General features: G+C 44.9%; 1 protein-coding gene across 1 annotated transcript in view; it reads right to left on the reverse strand.

The window, feature by feature from the left end:
* Positions 1-19,274, reverse strand: part of trpm2 (transient receptor potential cation channel, subfamily M, member 2) — a 178,453-nt gene that overhangs the window by 109,784 nt on the left and 49,395 nt on the right. Inside the window, exons 9-13 of the mRNA XM_087988956.1 lie at positions 18,153-18,214; positions 16,646-16,846; positions 12,615-12,717; positions 11,357-11,478; positions 2,681-3,037 (exon numbers count right to left, since the gene is read on the reverse strand). Coding sequence (XP_087845082.1) covers positions 2,681-3,037; positions 11,357-11,478; positions 12,615-12,717; positions 16,646-16,846; positions 18,153-18,214 — 845 coding nt within the window. The remainder of the gene's footprint in view (positions 1-2,680; positions 3,038-11,356; positions 11,479-12,614; positions 12,718-16,645; positions 16,847-18,152; positions 18,215-19,274) is intronic.

Here is a 19,274-nt window from a genome sequence, read left to right on the forward strand (position 1 = left end):
ACCTTCCCTCTGAAAGAGCTCCAATTATCCAAGAATCTAAAACCCTCTCTCCTGCACCATCCCTGCAGCCACGTGTTCAGCTCTGTGCTCTCCCTGTTCCTCGTTTCATGAACACGTGGTATGGGCAACAAACCAGAGATAACAACTCTGTTTGTTCTAGCTCTAAGCTTCCATCCTAGCTCCCTGAATTTCTGCCTTAGATCCCCACCTTTCTTCCTATCAATGTGGTGCCTAAGTGGACCATGCCCCACCCTGCTCTTCCTCCAGGATCCCAAAAACACAATCAGAGACATCACAAACCTGCGAGGCAACAAACCAATCGTGAGACTTGCTCTCATTCCTACAGAACCTCCCATCTGTCCCCCTAACTATGGCGTCCCCAGTGACTAAAGCTCTGCTCCTCTTCCTTCTTTTTTGTCTAAGAAACAGGGACAGACTCTGCGCCAGAGAACCCATGCCCCATTAATTACTGCTGGTAAGTCCTCACTGACCCCAACAATATCCAAAATGGTATATTTGTTGTTGAAGGAACCACCTCAGGAGACCTCTGCACTGCCTGCCAGTTCCCTTTCCTACCCCTGATGGTAACCTATCCACCTTCTTCATGTGGCTGTGGAGTAACAACTTTCCTGTAACTCCTCTCAATAACCCCCTCCGCCTCCTGAATGATCCGAAGTTCATCCAGCTCCAGCTCCAGTTCCCTAACATGTTTCTCGAGGAGCTGGAGTTGTGTGCACTTCCCACAAATGAAGCCAGCAGGGACACCAGAGGTGACCCTTATCTCCCGCATACTGCATGAGGAACATTCAACTGCCCTAACCTGCATTCCCACTATTCCCAAATAGACCACTTAAATCTAATCCCATTTTCCAGCACTTGGCTCATATCCCTCTCAACCCTTCCAATTCATATCCCCATCCAGATGCTTTCAAACATTGCAATTGTACCAGTCTCAACTACTTCTTCTGGCAGCTCATTCCATACATGCACCACCCTTTGCATGAAAAGGTTGCTGCTTAGGTCCCTTTTAATTTTTTTCCCCTCTCACCCTAAACATATACCCTCTAGTTCTGGACTCCCCCCACCCCAGGGAAAAGACCTTGTCTATTTACCCTATCAATGCCCCTCATGATTTTATAAACCTCTATAAGGTCACCCCTCAGCCTCCAAAAGTTCCAGGGAAAACAGCCCCAGCCTATTCAGCCTCTCCCTATAGCTCAAATCCTCAATCCTGGCAACATCCTTATAAAGCGTGTCAACCACGTTGCTGTGGGTCGAGAGTCACATGTAGGCCAGACTATGCAAGGATGGCAATTTCCTTCCCTGAAGGACATTAGTAAACCACATGGGTGTTTTTGTTTTGACAATGGGCAATTGTTTCGTGGTTATCGTATTACAGATATTTATTGAACGAGAGTTCTGTGGGAAGCACTGAACTTGTCATTGTTCAATCTTCTCCTCACGTGGGACTGAGCTCAACCACATTGCTGTAAGGGCCTCATTTCAAAGTCAGCCCAATTGCGTCCAGAAACAATCAGTTCTATCTGCTCGATCTACAACGCAGGCAGCATCAAAAAAACAGTGTCCCTTCCTGGAAGTGTTTGATGGGACAATGTAGGGGAGACATTATTTTATATCTAACTATGCGCATTCTTTAACAGCTACAGTTTAGAAGGAGCTTTACTCTGCATCCAACTTGATGCTGTACTTGTCCTTGATGTGTTTAATAGGAACAGTGTAAAGGAAAATTAACTTTGTATCTCACCCTGTTCTGGATGGGGACAATGTAGGGGTAGCTTTACTCTGTATCGAACTGCATGCTGTCCCTGTTATGGGAGCACTTGATGGAGCCAGTGTCAAGGGACCTTCACTTTCAGTTGAAAGGGTGGAGGAAATTTAGTCTCTTTCTAACCCTGTGCTTTCCCTGTCCAGGAAATGTTTGAAGGGGGGGGGGGGGGGAGGGGTGCGGTGTAGAGGCAGCTTTACTCTGTATCTCACCCTGTGCTGTCCCTGCCCTGGGATTAACAAAAACAGTAATTTCTGGGAAAACTCAGCAGGTCTGGCTGCATTTGTGGAGAGAATAACTCTTCGGTTCTTCGAATAACCCTTCTTCAGAACTCCACTCCAAAGGAGTAGAAAGAGCTTCACTCTGTTTCTACCCCATTCTGGATTTATCCTGAAAATGTTGGAAGGGGGAATTGCTTTACTTTCTGTTTAAAGGAGTAGTCAGAGCTCACATTTCAGACTAAAAGAGTAGAGAGAGTTTTGTTTTGATTCTAACCCTGTGCTGTGCCAGTCCTGGGAGTTTTTGATGGATAAGGTGTTGAGGAAGCTTAATTATGTGTCTAACTCCGAGGTACTCCTGTCCTGGATGTGTTTGAGGGAAACAGTATTCAGGTAGGTTGACTTTCAGTTTTTTAGATTAGATTAGATTACTTACAATGTGGAAACAGGCCCTTCGGCCCAACAAGTCCACACCGACCCTCCGAAGAGCAACCCACCCAAACCCATTCCCCTACATTTACCCCTTCACCTAACACTACGGGCAATTTCGCATGGCCAATCCACCCTAACCTGCACATCTTTGGACTGTGGGAGTTGAAAAGAGTGGAGGAAGATTACTCTGGACCTAACCCACATCTGAGAGTGGTTTCCATTTCCTGAGAGTTAAAGTACTTACATTTATTTTTATTGCCGTGTTGTTGACCTTCTTTCTGTCCTGAACGTCTTTCAGTGTTCTGTAGAGAGGTTCAGTGAATTCCCCGAGCAGCTCCTGGAGGACTGTGGAAACATGGTGGAGGAGGACATTCCTTTTGCTGTCTGTCGTATCACTGACGTGAGTTTGTTTTCCTCCTTGCACCACTTTCTGCAGCTTCTTGTACAAAAGAGTGTAGGGTGGAATGTTGTTGTAGAGCCGCTCGAGGATTTCCGGCGTGAGGAATTCCCGGAGGTTCACACCATTCTCCAGGAAGAGTTCCACAAAGCCGGGCTTGTCACTGACGAGAGCCGCGAACATGGCTTGGTGGAGGTGGTGGGGCTGGCGTGCAGAGAAACAAATGAGTTACTGGGTCGAGTCATGAACAGTGAATGCACCTTCAACGCAGGACTCCTTCTCTCAGTAACCTGCTCCAGTTCTGCAAACTACTCTGTGCAGGTTATCACTGAATTGTTATGGTGCAGATTCGAGCCATCATTACTACACTGATTATATTCCCTACTGCCAGTCTTGTGCCTTTTCCCCATTTCGCTGCCCACTATTTCTATCAAAAAACCCTCTGCCATCTCATTCTTTTTCTTCTTACAAGTGGAATCCTCAAGTGCCTGAGTACTCTTTGCTGACTAGCCAATACTCAATATTGATGAAGGTTTTGATGGCGATATCAGTCAAAGTCAAGCGTATGGCACAAATGATAATTGAACTGCAGAGGATGGGGAAGAGGTGGGTCAGAAAAGCCATAGTTAAGGGAATAGACAGTTGGTGTGACTGCAGACTTGACTGCAGGATTTCCTAGTGCCAGAGTCAAAGATGTTACAAAACTATCTGCAGTGTCAAGGTTAAACAGCCAGAGGTTGTGCTGAAGAAAGATACAAGTGAGAAGGTAGACAGCAGGATGAGGTGCTGTAGGCCGAGTTTGGAGAAGCAAAGGGAAATTAAAAATTTGAGTGGAAACGGTGGTGTCCAAGTGGGGTGCTTGCTTAGTATTAATCACTAGGAGGGAAGAGAGTTGGGTGCTGCCACCATCACCTCAGCTAAATTAATACTCCCATGATCAGCATGCCTCATCTCCCCCCCCCCCCCCATCAACCAGGCCCTCAATGTGGCCAATTCATGACCACCATGGCTGGTCCAGCTCCAGTAGTGGACAAAGTGGGGGGTTCACCATGCTGGAAAATGCCACAAGTGAAATGCGTTCAGGTTGAGAATTGGGCTCCTGGGAATAGGGTGGAAAGCAACGGGAGCGAGGATTACTTTGTTCAAACGCTCTCAGCAGGGTGACCCAGCATCAGGAAATTGGGTGAGTTGGACAGGCTCTCTCCACCCACGAGTCCCACTCTCCTTGTGGTCGCACAGTGAACACCTCTCCCCATAAGAGAGTCCCTCCACGCCTATTATCAGCCTGGTGAATCTTCTCTGGATTCTTTGTAAAATAGCCTGTTTTGCCTAATCAACCTGTTCAGAGATGTTATTATACACCTCTAGAGCCGGTGGGATTTGAACCTAGGTCTCCCATTCCAGGGGTAGGGATACTCCCAGTGTGCCACTAGAGAGTTCAAACAAACCTGAATCAACTTTGGATTTGGAGAAGGTGCAGAAAATGTTTACCAAGATGTCACTTGGATCGGACAGAATGACCTCTAAGGAGAGGCTGGACAAACCAGGATTGTTTTCTCTGGAGCGGTGGAGCCTGAGGGGAGATCTAATAGAAGTTCATAAAATTATGAGAGGCATAGACAGGGTTGACAGTCAGAATATCTTTCCCAGAATTGAAATGTCTAATACTAGAACATAGAAGAATACAGCGCAGTACAGGCCCTTCGGCCCTCGATGTTGCGCCGATCCAAGCCCACCTAACCTACACTAGCCCACTATCCTCCATATGCCTATCCAATGCCCGCTTAAATGCCCAAAATGAGGGAGAGTCCACCACTGCTACTGGCAGGGCATTCCATGAACTCACGACTCGCTGAGTAAAGAACCTACCCCTAACATCTGTCCTATACCTACCCCCCCCTTAATTTAAAGCTATGCCCCCTTGTAATAGCTGACTCCATACGTGGAAAAAGATTCTCACTGTCGACCCTATCTAAACCCCTAATCATCTTATACACCTCTATCAAGTCACCCCTAAACCTTTTCTCCAATGAAAACAACCCCAAGTGCCTCAGGCTTTCCTCATACGATCTTTCTACCATACCAGGCAACATCCTGGTAAACCTTCTCTGCACCCGTTCCAGTGCCTCCACATCCTTCCTATAGTATGGCGACCAAAACTGCACACAATACTCCAGATGTGGCCGCACCAGAGTCTTATACAACTGCAACATGACCTCAGTACTCCGGAACTCAATTCCTCTACCAATAAAAGCCAGTACGCCATATGCCTTCTTCACCGCACTATTTACCTGGGTGGCAACTTTCAAAGATTTGTGTACATGGACACCAAGATCCCTCTGCTCATCCACACTACCAAGTATCCGACCGTTAGCCCAGTACCCCATCTTTTTATTACTCTACCAAAGTGAATCACCTCACACTTAGCTACATTGAACTCCATTTGCCACCTTTCTGCCCAGTTCTGCAGCTTATCTATATCCCGCTGTAATCTGCCACATCCTTCCTCACTGTCTACAACTCCTCCGACTTTCGTATCATCCGCAAACTTGCTCACCCAACCTTCTAACCCCTCCTCCAGGTCATTTATAAAAATGTCAAACAGCAATGGTCCCAAAACAGATCCTTGCGGAACACCGCTAGTGACAGCACTCCAAGATGAACCTTTGCCATCAACTACTACCCTCTGTCTTCTTCCAGCCAGCCAACTCCTAATCCAAACCTCCAACTCACCCTCAATGCCATACTTCCGTATTTTTTGCAGTAGTCTACCATGGGGAACCTTATCAAACGCCTTACTAAAATCCATATACACTACATCTACTGCTTTCCTCTCGTCCACCTCCTTAGTCACCTTCTCAAAGAATTCAATAAGGTTTGTGAGGCACGACCTGCCCTTCACAAAACCATGCTGACTATCCGTGATCACATTATTCCTATCCAGATGTTCATAAATCCTATCCCTTACAATTCTCTCTAAGACTTTGCCCACAACAGAAGTGAGACTCACCGGCCTATAGTTACTAGGGTTATCCCTACTCCCCTTCTTGAACAAGGGAACCACATTTGCTAGCCTCCAATCTTCTGGCACTACTCCTGTAGACAACGAGGACATAAAAATCAAGGCCAATGGCTCTGCAATCTCCTCCCTTGCTTCCCAGAGAATCCTAGGATAAATGCCATCAGGCCCAGGGGACATATCTATTTTCACCCTTAGAGGGATGCCTTTAAGGGGGAAAACTTCAAATGAGGTGTGAGGGCCGAATTGTTTTACACAGTAAGTGCCTGGAACGCATGGCCAACGTAATGGTGGAGGCCAATATAATAGGGTCGTCTAAGGGGCTTTCAGATAAGCACATTGTAGCAGCCTGCTGTCTGCTAAAACACGGATAGGTTGCTCACTTGGCCAAATAGCAGAGGAAGCTGGATACATTGGTCAAATAAAACTCTGAAATCACAAAACCCACACAGCAGCCAGGTACTAATGATGTGAGAGTAATGCAAAAGGCAACAGCTATCCTGGACTAACTCATCACCAGCAACTTCTTCACTAAACAATGGAGGGCTCAGACAGAAAGGTGCCAGGTCCTGCTACATACACAAATGAAAAATAGCATGCCATGGGAATGATTAGCTGTTTCCAACTATTAAGTGTTCTCCCTGATTGGCCTATAGAAAGTTCCAGAAAACCATCTAAAAGGCATAAAAACAAGATTTACCTGAATTGTCTGAGGCCTTCTGAGACCAGTGTGGCGACAGCAAAGAACAGATGACCATTCAGAGAGAGAGAAAGAGAGAGACAGAGAGGAGGAAAGCAGCTTCGCAACTGCTTAAGTCAGCAAGTGACTTGGGAAGTATTGTAACCTTAAGGAGCCAAATCAGATTAGAGACAGTATGTCTAGTATTAATGGTTGGCGTACCTTTGTTCCGAATAACTTGGTACTGTTTTTCATTGGTACTGGCTTGAGTTTGTCTTGATTTGTCCATTTTGGTATTGTGGGACACCTGGGCCAATTAATTCATAACAGTCTGATGGGAGTTGTCTAACTTGTTTAAGGAAGAACTAGAAAACAACATGAAGAAGCAAGGAGTTCAGGGATATGGACCATGGGCAGGCAGAAGGGATTAGTTTAATTTGGTGTCATATTCAGCACAACATCATGGGCCAAAGACCCTGTTCCTGTGCTCCAATGTTCTATGTCACAAAAAAGTATTCAAACACATATGGGAAGACCCCATTGGATTTCAAGTTCAACGCCCTGACAGGTAAAAGGCCCAAAGCTGTTCACTGTATCCAATTATGGTCTCACTAGTGCCTTGCACAGTTCAACAAGATCTCCCTCCTTTTATAGAAGAACAGAAATTGCTGGAGAAAGTTAACAAGTCTGGTAGCGTCTGTGGAGACTGAAAGCAGAGTTAGTGTTTTGAATCCAGTATGATTGATGTTCAGAGCCATTCTGAAGAAGAATCACTGGACAGAAAACATTTTCTCTCTGTTTTCTCTCTCTACAGATGCTGCCAGACCTGCTATGTTTCTCCAGCAACTACAGTTTTTGCTTCAGACTTTAAGCATCTACTGTTTTTTTGTTTTATTTTACTTTTATACTCCATTCTCTTTGAAATAGAGACCAACATTCCATTTGTAACACCTATGCCTACTGAATGTGGACCATTGTGCATTGGCCCTTTGTGAGAACACTCATCTGCTGCCTTCTGTCTATAGCTCTGAGTCTCCCATTTAGCTTCTTACTCCCGAGTGCCAGTTGATTAGTGAATCTAGATGGTATTAGTGAGAAAATGTGAGAAGTGTTCAGTGGAGCCTTTACAAAGTTGATCCCTGGGCTTCACGGTGCACAGCCTCATGGCTCTGCAGTGATGCTTCAATCAGAAGAGAGACCGAATGGACTTGTTCAAAGGGAGGCTTGAGAGCATTGGCTCCGCCTCCTGGTAGCCATCACTTGTCGTGATAGAGGTCAGAGCTGAGAGCCTTTTGGGAGCAATGATACTGACTTCCAACAGACGGTAAGGCGCAAACAACTGACACAAGATCCTTGAGGGCAACAACAGAGAAAAGACACAGGAAACCTGAGGGATGAGCGATCACACAAGTGTTGAGAAAGTAGCTGACAAAACCCCACATGGATAATGGAGTATGGAAGGGAAAGGAGTGTGGATGAAAAGGAAAGGAATGGCAAAAAAGGTAGAGAGAATTGCAAATGCAAGATTCACCAGCCGGGAAGATTGGCGTTGCTTTGAACGATAAAGGGATTAGTGTCCAGGAGGGACTAGGCTGGTTTGAAAATTAAAAGCTAAAGAGTTGGATTGCAATATTTTGAGGACAGAGTGTTAATTGTGTACTGGCCATTCGCGGCTGGAGTGTGGAAAATTCAGAGACAACCATATTTGGCCAATTCTGAGCATTTCTTAGCGAGAATGGGAGGAGGGCGAGGGCTCGCTGTCAATCAGCAAAAGCTTTTTTGGCTTCCCAAGCACTTTACTGCAAGCTCAGAATAGACAGCTTCCTGACAGCAGGCTGGTTATGGTGGGGCGGGGGTGGGGGAAAGAGAACAATGCCTAATAAAGGCTTTAGGTGGAAGGGAGACTGTGTTGAATAGGATATGGAGTAAAATAGAAAATAGAAGCCAAAACAGGCCTTTCAGCCCTTCAAGCCTGCTTTGCCAGTCAACAAGATCATGGCTGATCATCAACTCAGTCCCTGTACCCACTTCCTCCCCATATCCTTTGAAACCCCTTAATGCTAAGAACTATATCTAAATTCTTCCTGAAAACATCCAATGCCTTAACCATTACCTGTGACAGATAATTCCACAGCCACACCACTCTCTGGGTAAAAACATTTGCCCTCATCTTAGTTATAAATAGCCCATTCTAGTATATGATTATTTTAGAGGTAAAAACAATGACTGCAGATGCTGGAAACCAGATTCTGGATCAGTGGTGCTGGAAGAGCACAGCAGTTCAGGCAGCATCCGAAAAGCTTCGAAATCGACGTTTCGGGCAAAAGCCCTTCATCAGGAAAAATGATTATTTTAACATAGTGTATAACAGCTAGTTACAACCGGGTTATGTGATTGCACTTTAGGGATTCTAAGAAACAGAAAGAAACCAATTTTGCCATTAAGTTTGCACTGACCCTCAGAAGAGTATCCCACCCAAATCCAGCCTCCTACTCTATTTCTGTATCTCTTGTGGTCTAATGCACCTAGCCTCTGCATCCCTGGACACGACGGACAATTTAACATGCCTAATCCACCTAATCTGCACATTTTTGGATGATGGGAGGAGACCATAACACTGAGCAGAAACTCACATAGACATAGGAAGAACATACAAACTCTGCACCGACAGTCACCCAAGGCTGGGATCGAACCCTGGTCCATCCTGCAGTGAGGCAGCAGTGCTAACCACTGAGCCACTGTGTCATCCTGTGGTTGAGATTCTTCAGACAAAATTTAAGATTAAAAACATAATATTGGTTATCTATGCAAAATGTAACACACAAAACAACAACTTAAAAGATTGAAACACTGATTATATTCTCAGAGAGAGTCCTTTATGCTGTTTCTGTACCTTGCCTTTAAGGATCCCACATGTTGTGTGCACAGAATGTTGTGACTTTGCTAGGCAGTTCCTCTGCCGTGGATTTGCAAGTTTCTGACTCAGAAATAGTTGCTTTGTGGTCATATCAGCTTAGCAATTTTTTTTATTCCTTCATGGGATGTGGGTTTTGCTGGCTGTGCCTGCATTTATTACCTGTTCCTAGTTGCCCTTGAGAAGGTGGTGGTGAGCTGCCTTCTTGAACCACTGCAGTCTTGAACCAATGGCCTTAAGGAGGGGATTCTACAATTTTGACCAAGCGTCAGTGAAGAAATGGCGGTATATGGTGAGTGACTTGAGGAGGAACTTGAAGATTTTCTCATATAGCTGCTGCCCTTGCTCTTCTAGATTGAAGTGGTTGTGGTTTTGGAAGGTGCTGATTGAGGTTTAGATTAGATTATATTACATTACATTACAGTGTGGAAACAGGCCCTTCGGCCCAACAAGTCCACACCGACCCACCGAAGCGCAACCCACCCATACCCCTACATTTACTCCTTAACTAACACTACGGGCAATTTAGCATAGCTAATTCACCTGACCTGCACATCTTTGGACTATGGGAGGAAACCGGAGCACCCGGAGGAAACCCACGCAGACACGGGGAGAACATGTAAACTCCACACAGTCAGTCGCCTGAGGCGGGAATTGAACACGGGTCGCAGGCGCTGTGAGGCAGCAGTGCTAACCACTGTGTCACCGTGCTGCCCACACGGTGGGCGGCATGGTGGCACAGTAGTTCTTTGGTGAATTTCTGCAATGCATCTTGTAGATAGTACACACTGCTGCAACTGAGCATTGGCATTGCTGGGAGTGGATGCTTGTGGATATCATGCCAAGCAAGCAAGCTGCTTTGTCCTGAGTGCTGTTGGAGCTGAATCCATCCAGGCAAGTGAGGAGTATTCCATCACACTCCTGACATGTGTCTTGTAGATGTTAGCAGGCTTTGGGAAGTCAGGACTTACTCACTGTAATATTCCTAGCCTATGACCTTCTGTTGTGGCCATTATGTTTATGTAACGAGTCCAGTTAAGTTTCTGGTTAATAGTAACCCCAAGGTTGTTGATAGTGGGGCATTCAGTGATAGTAACATCAATAAGTATCAAGGGTGATGGTTAGATTGTCTCTTATTGGAGATGGTCACGACATGGTATTTTTGTGGCGCATAAGTTATGTATCACTTGTCAGCCAAAGCCTGGAAATTGTCCAGATCTTGTTGCAATTGAACTTCAGTACCGAAGGAGACTCAATCAGTGCTGAGCACTGTGAAATCATTGCTGAATATCCCCACTTTTGACCTTATGATGGAGGGAAGGTCATTGATGAAGCAGCTGAAGGTGGTTGGGCCCAGGACAGTACCCTGAGGAATTCCTGCAGCTGAGATGACTGACATCCAATAACCACAACCATCTCCTTTTGTGCCAGGTATGACTCCAATGCTTTGCTGCTTTAAAGAAACTAACCCACTGAGTTAGCTGATGCCTGGTGAGTGACCAGTTATTGGACCGTTCTCGATAATATAGGCCATAGGAACATGACCATGAGCACAGAGATCACTCTCTGGGAACACTGCAATGCCAAACTCACTGGTGCCAAGTTGGGCAAAGCGCCCTGTTTGGTCCCAGTGCTAGATTCTCGAAAGGCAAGAAAATCTTAATCCTATTACATTTGCATTGGTGAGCAAATGAGGTTGTCAGGGATGCATGAGAGCATTAGCAAACAATGGCTGACATTCTGGTTGACATTCTGGCCACTTCACATCATGCCAAAAGGAAGTGTCTCCATTTCCGACTCCTTTTCAGTCCTTGCCATTGGTTTGTCAGCTCATGGCGAAGAATCTGCAAGAAAGAAGAAATTTGACCTGCAATAAAGCCTGAATGTTGCACCAAGCACACTGGGACTCACCTTCCAATGTTTGTCATCGGTGAAAATGGTGCTTTTGGCAATATCCACTCTGTTCCAGGCCACAGCCAGCTTCATCTGGTGATCCAGGTTCTCCTGGCCTTTGTGCCCATGGGAACTAGAGGCTGAGGCATCCAAACAGAAGGGAAACAGGTCATGTTAAATGTTTGGGACTGATGCAATGCAAACAAACTGTGGTGCAGTGCTAATGTCACTGATCTAGTAATCTAGAACACCGAGCTTATGTTCTGGGAATAAAACAAAGAAGCAAAACTAATGTCAAAACAGAAACACAAATTGCTGGAAAAAACTCTGCAGATCTGGCAGCATCTGCAAAGAGGGAAACAGAACGCTTTCAGTTCTGAAGAAGGGCCACCGGACTGGAAACGATAACTCGGCTTTCTCTCCTCCATAGATGTTGTCAGACCTGCTGAGTTTCTCCAGCATTCTGTGTTTGTTTGCTTCACGCGCTGGGGACGTGGGTTCAGATCGCACCATGGCAGATGGTGAAATTTGAATTTGATTTAAAAAGAACAGTAGAATATAACAAAAAACTAGTCTACTGGTGGCCATTGTTGATTGTTATCAAATTCCATCTGGTTCCTATGTCCTTTTGGGAAGGACATCTGCCAGACTTGCCCGGTCTGATCTACGTGTGACTCCGGACACACACCAATGGATTTGTCCCTGACCTGTCCTCCAGGACATTAAGAACAGGCAATAAATGCTGGCCCAGGCAATAGTGCCCATATCCCATTGATAAATAATAACAACTAAGCCCAGGGTCAATCTTCAACCAAAATTCTCTGATTGTTGAGTCTGAATCTTGGCTGAGTGCACCATATTTAACCTTAGCTGCATTTCCCTTTGTGCCCCAATTCTCTGTCACTCTAGAAATTACATTTTCCAAGCTCGCCTCAATTGGAGATAATGTTTGAATGAGTTCCCTTAGTTCCACAACTTGGGTTGCGGGGGAGGGGGGGGGGGGGGGGGGGGGCTCGCTCGTGAATGGACTGAGAATCTTCTCCAAACATCTAGCCACACAAACAGTGGTCAGATTCCTGCCCGGATTAGACCCACCAGGCTTGGTTCCTGTTCAAACCCGTCTGCCATGTCAAAACGCTTGCTGAGATGCATCTGGTCTATTGTCTCTCTGTTGTCCCTTGGGGCTGTATCAGGAGCCCAAGGTTAAGGTCCAGCATGAAAACACCAGAGAATCTAGCCCCTACCATTCGGACATTCTGGACCTGTTCACACCCACCTTTCAGCAAGGCCTCCAGAATGGCAACATCCAACTCATCATTCCTCGACTTCTCCGTCCTGAAAACAGTCAGCAGCTCCCTCATCCTAACAATGTCCTGAATCTGAGGAGAGAGGACGAGCAGTAATTTACTGATTTTACAACCACGTTCATCAGTAACACACATATAACTGCTCAGCTTCTGGTAGCAAAAAGGGAAACTCAGCCAAAGAGACTGAGGTTTGCAGTACAGAGATACCAGTATGGGTTCAGAGGGTCAAAGAGGGGAGGCACAGTGGCACAATGCCAGGAACTCTCTGTAGTGTTTGCATGTTTTTCCAGCGTTCTCTGGGTTACATGGATTGGCCTTGCTAAAATTATGTTGCCTGTCGTGTCCAGGGATGTGCAGTTTAGCTGAGTTAGCCATGGCAAAAACGCCATGTGGAGCTAGGGGGATGGAGTAAGTGGCGGGTTTGGGTGGGATGCTCCTCGAAGGGTTGGTGCATGATTATAGGAAATGAGCAGAAACTATTCAGCTGGGATAGGAGCTATGTAAACATTCTCGTGATAACAACAGTCAGAACTACTGAGTGTTCCAGAGCATTGAAAATAGCAGATCTTGAACATGATGCTTCGAGAACTTTATATCAATTGCGCTTTCCAATTTGAAATGTTTTGCCCTTGGGCTGTCCACCTGACATAAAGTAAGTTGTATATGTAAAACAACTACAGGTAGTTCTGCTTTAACATGTCTTCCGTTAATGTCAATTGGCGATTGGGTGAATGCGGGACACATTTTCTGAAACAGAAACTTTTAAAGTGTATGTCGTCTGTAACGTGACTATACCTGCAACACTTTTAAGTGTATTTGTATTGCGTGATTTTTGTGTAGCGTGGGTCACACAGGAACGCAACTACTGCGTAATAGCAGAACTACCGTACATCAACTGAATCAAGCAGTACAGCTTGCCCAGAGAATAAGTTGAGTGTTCTTTCAAGTTATGTAATATTCCAGTTGAAATGGTCTTATAATCTTTCTTGGTTATGCATTTTAAGAGTAAAGCTTACTTGTGGAAAGAAAAGTGTTGGAGTGGGGATCAGGCTAACGGCTCAGGGTTGGAACAGTAATGGGAGAGTCTAGGACCACAGAGCATGATCTCAGAATAAGGGTTTGCACATTTAAGACCGAGATGTTCTTCTCAAAGAGAATAGTGAATCTGTGGAATTCTTTTAGGGCATAGGGTGGATCAATAAATAGATGCAAGGTTGAGACAGACAGATTTTTATTCAGTAAGGGGATCAAGTGTTAAGGAGAATAGACAGGAAGGTGAAATTGAGGATTATCAGGTCAGCCATGATCTCATTAAATTGCGAAGCAGACTCGAAGGGCGAAACAGCTGACATTTTATGGTCTTGTTGAGAAGAAACAGGAGCAGGAGGAATTCTCTGTCACTTGTTTGTATAAATCCCCCACATCTAGCAATTGTGAGTGCATTATTCCCCGTATCTCCCCCCACTGGCAATTGGTCCTGACCTCTCAGTAATGGGAGATGTGACTATTCAGTTCAGATCTGTACTCAAGCTTCAACTATCAGATCTAATCAACAAAACAGATTTGCATTTGTACAGCATGTAAATGGGGCATTTGCAGAGAACAGTTCCCAATATCTAAATGAAAGACCAAGTTAAAAATTAGCCATGAAGAGAAAAAGTTAAAATTGAAAAGGAAAGTGAAAATGTAGATAATATAAAGAGGTCTTTAAAAGGTGAAAAAAAAGTCTTTCACGGGGAACTTGTGAGTGATGAAGTTATGCTGAGTTTATTAAAAAAACACTTGACATCAGTTATTTTACAAATGATGATGGAAGTGAGAATCTGAATGTACAGCTAAAATGATTTGAAACAACTGTCTGAGGTGACTGGACAGAAGGAATTTATTCAAAATGGTTTTGCAAATTCCAAGGTGGATAACTGGGCTCTGTTTTGACTGTGAACTGATGATATGGAGAAAGAGCATTGAATTCCAAGTGTTTCCCAGGTTCTACAATAGCTCCTGTGGATTGGTAGGATGGCAAATGTAATCAAATGATGGATGACAGGAGAGAGAGACAGAGAGAACGGTAGGCCAGTTAGCCTGACATCAGTAAGAAGGAAAACTCAACCATGGAGTCAGCATACTGAGTAGGCAGTTGGGAGGTCATGTTGCAGCTGTACAGGACATTGGTTAGGCCACTTTCGGAATATAGCGTGCAATTCTGGTCTCCAAGCATGTTGTGAAACTTAAAATAGTTCAGAAAAGATTTACAAGGAAGTTGCCAGGGTTGGAGAGTTTGAGCTATATCAATAGATGGGGACTATGGAGGCTGAGGGGTAACCTTATAGAGGCTTATAAAATCACGAGGGGCATGGATGGGATAAATAGACAACGTTTTTTTCCCCAGGATTGTGGAGTCCAAAACTAGAGGGCATAGGTTTAAGGTGAGAGGGGAAAGATATAAAAGAGACCTAAGGGGCAACTTTTTCATGCAGAGGGTGGTACGTGTGTGGAAGTGGTGGGGGCTTATACAATTACAACATTTAAAAGGCATCTGGATGGGTATATGAATAGGAAGAATTTAAAGGGATATGGACCAAATGCTGGCAAAATGGACTAGATTTATTTAGGACATCTGATCAGAATGGTTATGAAGGACCAAAGTGTCAGTTTCTGTGTTGTATATATCTATCACTCTGTGACTCTGTTGCCAATGGCAAATGGCTAGAAAAGATGTCCACTACTGACAGAAGAGCGCACAGTTGCCATAATGATGTGGTCAAGAGAAAGGTTGGAAATTGGATGATGAAAACTGCTTGTCCACAGAGAAATGCTTGCTTTAATTAATCTCACACACTGTCCCTCACACGCACCAGCATTCTGTTATTTTTATTTGTCACCATTCATGTAATATCTGCCTGTCAGGAAGAAAACGCCTCCCATTTCAGCAGAAAAGGTTAAGATGAAATGAGGGCTGCATGACATTCAGCCCCTTACCCCTTATGTGGAGACAATCCTGACTCTAACCACCCCAAGTGGCTGACTGACTGACTGTGTCTAAGCCTCTGGATTGGTACCAGGGGCTGCCACAGTACCCGAACCCACTGATCAAAGGCTAACCCATTAATTTGACTGAGGCCTACTGATAACCATGTCAAGCTTCCTGGTTTTGTGTCTGTCCCTTGAGCCTGATAAAGGACAAAAAGAGGAAAAGAAAAGAGAAGGTAGGGTTGCTGTGAGTATCTCAGGAGACTCAGAGCGAGTAGGTGCTGTGAGAGCAAACGAGGTGCTCTGCAGTGCAGCCTAGTCCAGTCCATGAGCTCTTGAGGAGCCGTTTCAGGATACTGAGACAAACACGATGGACTGAATGGCCTCATGCTCGCATGTAACTCTCCTATAGTTCAATAGAAGATAACATAATATATGGTTGAAATTTGTCAACAGCCCTTAAACAAGAGAAATATGCCGAATAACTGGAGTGTAGATATTATACTGCCCATGACTGGAGAAAAAGACTATTGACAGATCCAAGAGTCAATAAATCATTTGAAAGCTGTCAACGTGAATGTTGCTTAAAATAAGTAAACCTTTCATCAAATCTTTGTATCTTACATTCATCTGGACAATTAACAAGAATGCCAGTTTAAGGAGTATAAATATTGGTTTCCCCTTAAATTGAGTCTCATTTCAGCCATATCTATAGGCAGTTCATCTGAGTCATTAGTGGGAAATCTCTTAAAATCCCCAGTTCTAGATTGAATTGGTGAGCATTTAGAAATGGCAGAACTCAGGCAGTCAATTTGTGAGAGTTCAATCCCAGTCACATGGGACACATTCAGTGGAGTTTTTGAAGAAACCATTGGAGTGGGGAATAGAGTGTGGTGTGTATAGTGTTTCAACCCCATCATCTGAGAAGGTCCCCACACGTGCACACACACACTCACACACTTTTTATCAAAATCCGGAAGGGATTGTAATAGCATAGACAGCAGCCACAGTGACATGGATATCGTTGTACCTTTTTGGTCCATGATGTTATCTCCCGCTCAGAGAACTTGTCATACATTTCAGCAAAGAACATGCGCAGTTGCTTCTGGACGAAGGAGATGGTTATCTGAGCCATGGGCAAGTCAGCCGCATTAGCCAGAACATCTGCTACTCGTCCTGAACCTTCCACTATTACACAGGGGGTGCCATTGCCCATGGCATTGTATATTGTCTATAACAGAACAAACACCGTTACTAAACAACAAAGCCCATGGCAGCCCTTACACAACAGGAGGCCTTTTGCTCCAAGCTACTCCCTTACATTAGTCTCACCACGCCCTTCTTCAGCCCCTCAAAAAGAAAACAACATGCTTCAATGATGAACTGCAGCCTGTAATTAAGGTGGGTCACGTTTCTGATCTGACAATCCAACTAGGAATCAATGAAGTCCTGAAGTGCTGAGGAAGTCACAGCTTTAACCTTCCTGAAACTGCAGCAAAGCGTCACTGTCAGGCAGCAGCACGGCCCTGGAGAAGGTAAGGAGAGAGTTCAAGGCACCGAATTCAGAATCTCCTTCAGGCCTGAGCTCCCAGGATCTTGACCAAAAGTTAGAGACGCTGGACTCACGAGCAAGGCCTCTACCCCTGCTTTTGATTGGAGAAGCCCGGGGTCAGAGAGTCAGTGCTGAGGGAGCACCACACTGTCAGGGGTGCATGTAGAACTGAGGAAGCACTGCACTGTCAGGAGGGAGGGTGGCTGCAGAACCGAGGGAGCGCCACACTGTCAGGGTGGGGGCTGCAGATCTGAGGGAGCGCTGCACTGTTGAGGGTTTGTGGGGGTGGCTGTAAGACTGAGGGAGTACTGCATTGTCGAATGGGGAAGTAATGAGGGAGCATCTCACTATGGGGTGGGGTGCAGAAATGAGAGAGTTCTACATTGTTGGGGGTGGGGGGGGTGGAGGGAGGGTGGCACCACTGTGGAATGCCACACTGTTAGAGGTGCCAGCTATCAGATTATTCATCAAAGAAAGGCCTCATCTATCTTCTCAAGTGGAGTCAGATTTCCAACAGCACTTCTAACTGAATATTGACCAGGTCTCAACAACATTATAGGGGAGATGTTCTGCATAGGTTCTGGCATTGCAAATGTAGAGTGGCATGGTGGCCCAGTGGTTAGCACTACTGTCTTACAACCACAGGGACCTGGGTTCAATTCCTGCATTGGGTGACTACCTGCAATGGGATTTGCACATTCTCCCGACGTCAGTGTGGGTTTCCCCCCACTATCCAAAGATGTGCAGTTGTGGTGAATTGCCTAGTCATTAGTCAGGGATAAATGTATGGAAATGGATCTGGGTGGATTACTCTTTAGAGGGTTGGTGTGGACTTGTTGGCCAAATGGCCTGTTATCACACTGTAGGGAATTTAATCTAAGTATACTATTAAAGGAACTTATTCTATTTGTAATCTTTGGGACATCAAGAAGTTGTAAATAGGGTGAAAAGAAATACAAGTTTGAATCTTGCTTTTCTCACTCACGTTCAGAGTTCCTGGGCCTCCTTCAAGGACAACACATACAATTGGGGTTTCAATTCCAACATCTAGAAAACAATTATTAATCAGAATTTGTCAGCTGTAAGATCTTCCGCTTTCTTAAACAATACCTTCTTTCCTTTGGGTCACGCGTTCTAAACATACATAGTGAGAGAGTGGGGCTCCTTATTGAAAGCAATATTCCTAAATCAGATCCTTCATTCTTGATTTTTGCCCTTCCCTTCCAGACAGGAAAACCATAAATCTACGCAAAAGTTGTTGCCCATAGTTTCACTGAAAGCAATATTGCTGGAGGAATCACCTCAGAAATCAGACATGATAGTTACCATCACAGTTTTTGTGATTTATGTTCCATCTCCTCTTTTAAAAGTTCCAACATTTCCAACAGTTTCTACGGCAGGAGCGTCTACACCGCATGAGTGATTGGGTAGATATTTTCAGCTATTTGTCTTTGAGAAGCTTCACAGCTCAGACGGGCATTATCCTCACCTCCAATCCAAACATCAAACAGTCTCAGGATTCTGATAACATAGACGAGTTACAATCTCTACAATCAAACATGCCCAGAACAGGACCGGCCAGGTACAACATGGGGTTAGCTATAAGTAAAGCTTGCTCTATACTGCCCCCAGCAAGCACTGCCAGATCAGGTACAGCAGAGGACAGACAGAGAGTAAAGCTCTCTTGACACTCAACTGAAAGTAAAGCTCCTTCTGCACTGACCTCATCAAACACTCTCAGGACAGGTTTAGCATGGGATTAGATAATGAGTAAAGCTTCCTCTACTCTTAAACTGAAAATGGGGTCAGATACAAGGTACAAATCTTTTTACTCTTTTAAACTTAAAGCTTCCCTACTCTTTTGAATTGTAAACAGAGTATTTTCTACACTGACTTCATTAAACACTCCCAGGACACGTTTTAAACTGAAAGTATAGCTCTACCTGCACCATCCCCAATCCCTCCCTGTAGAAATACATCACAGTTAGGTACACAATAAAGCTGCCTTGAATCTTATAACCTGAAAAAGTAAAGCTCCCTTAACACTGTTTCCATCAAAATCTCCCAGGATAGGGACAGCATGGAGTTAGATACAGTGAAGCCCCCT

The sequence above is a fragment of the Chiloscyllium plagiosum genome, unplaced genomic scaffold (genome assembly GCF_037043375.1).
Source record: "Chiloscyllium plagiosum isolate Xiang-an unplaced genomic scaffold, Cpla_swu_hap1 HiC_scaffold_7, whole genome shotgun sequence".
Taxonomy (NCBI): domain Eukaryota; kingdom Metazoa; phylum Chordata; class Chondrichthyes; order Orectolobiformes; family Hemiscylliidae; genus Chiloscyllium; species Chiloscyllium plagiosum.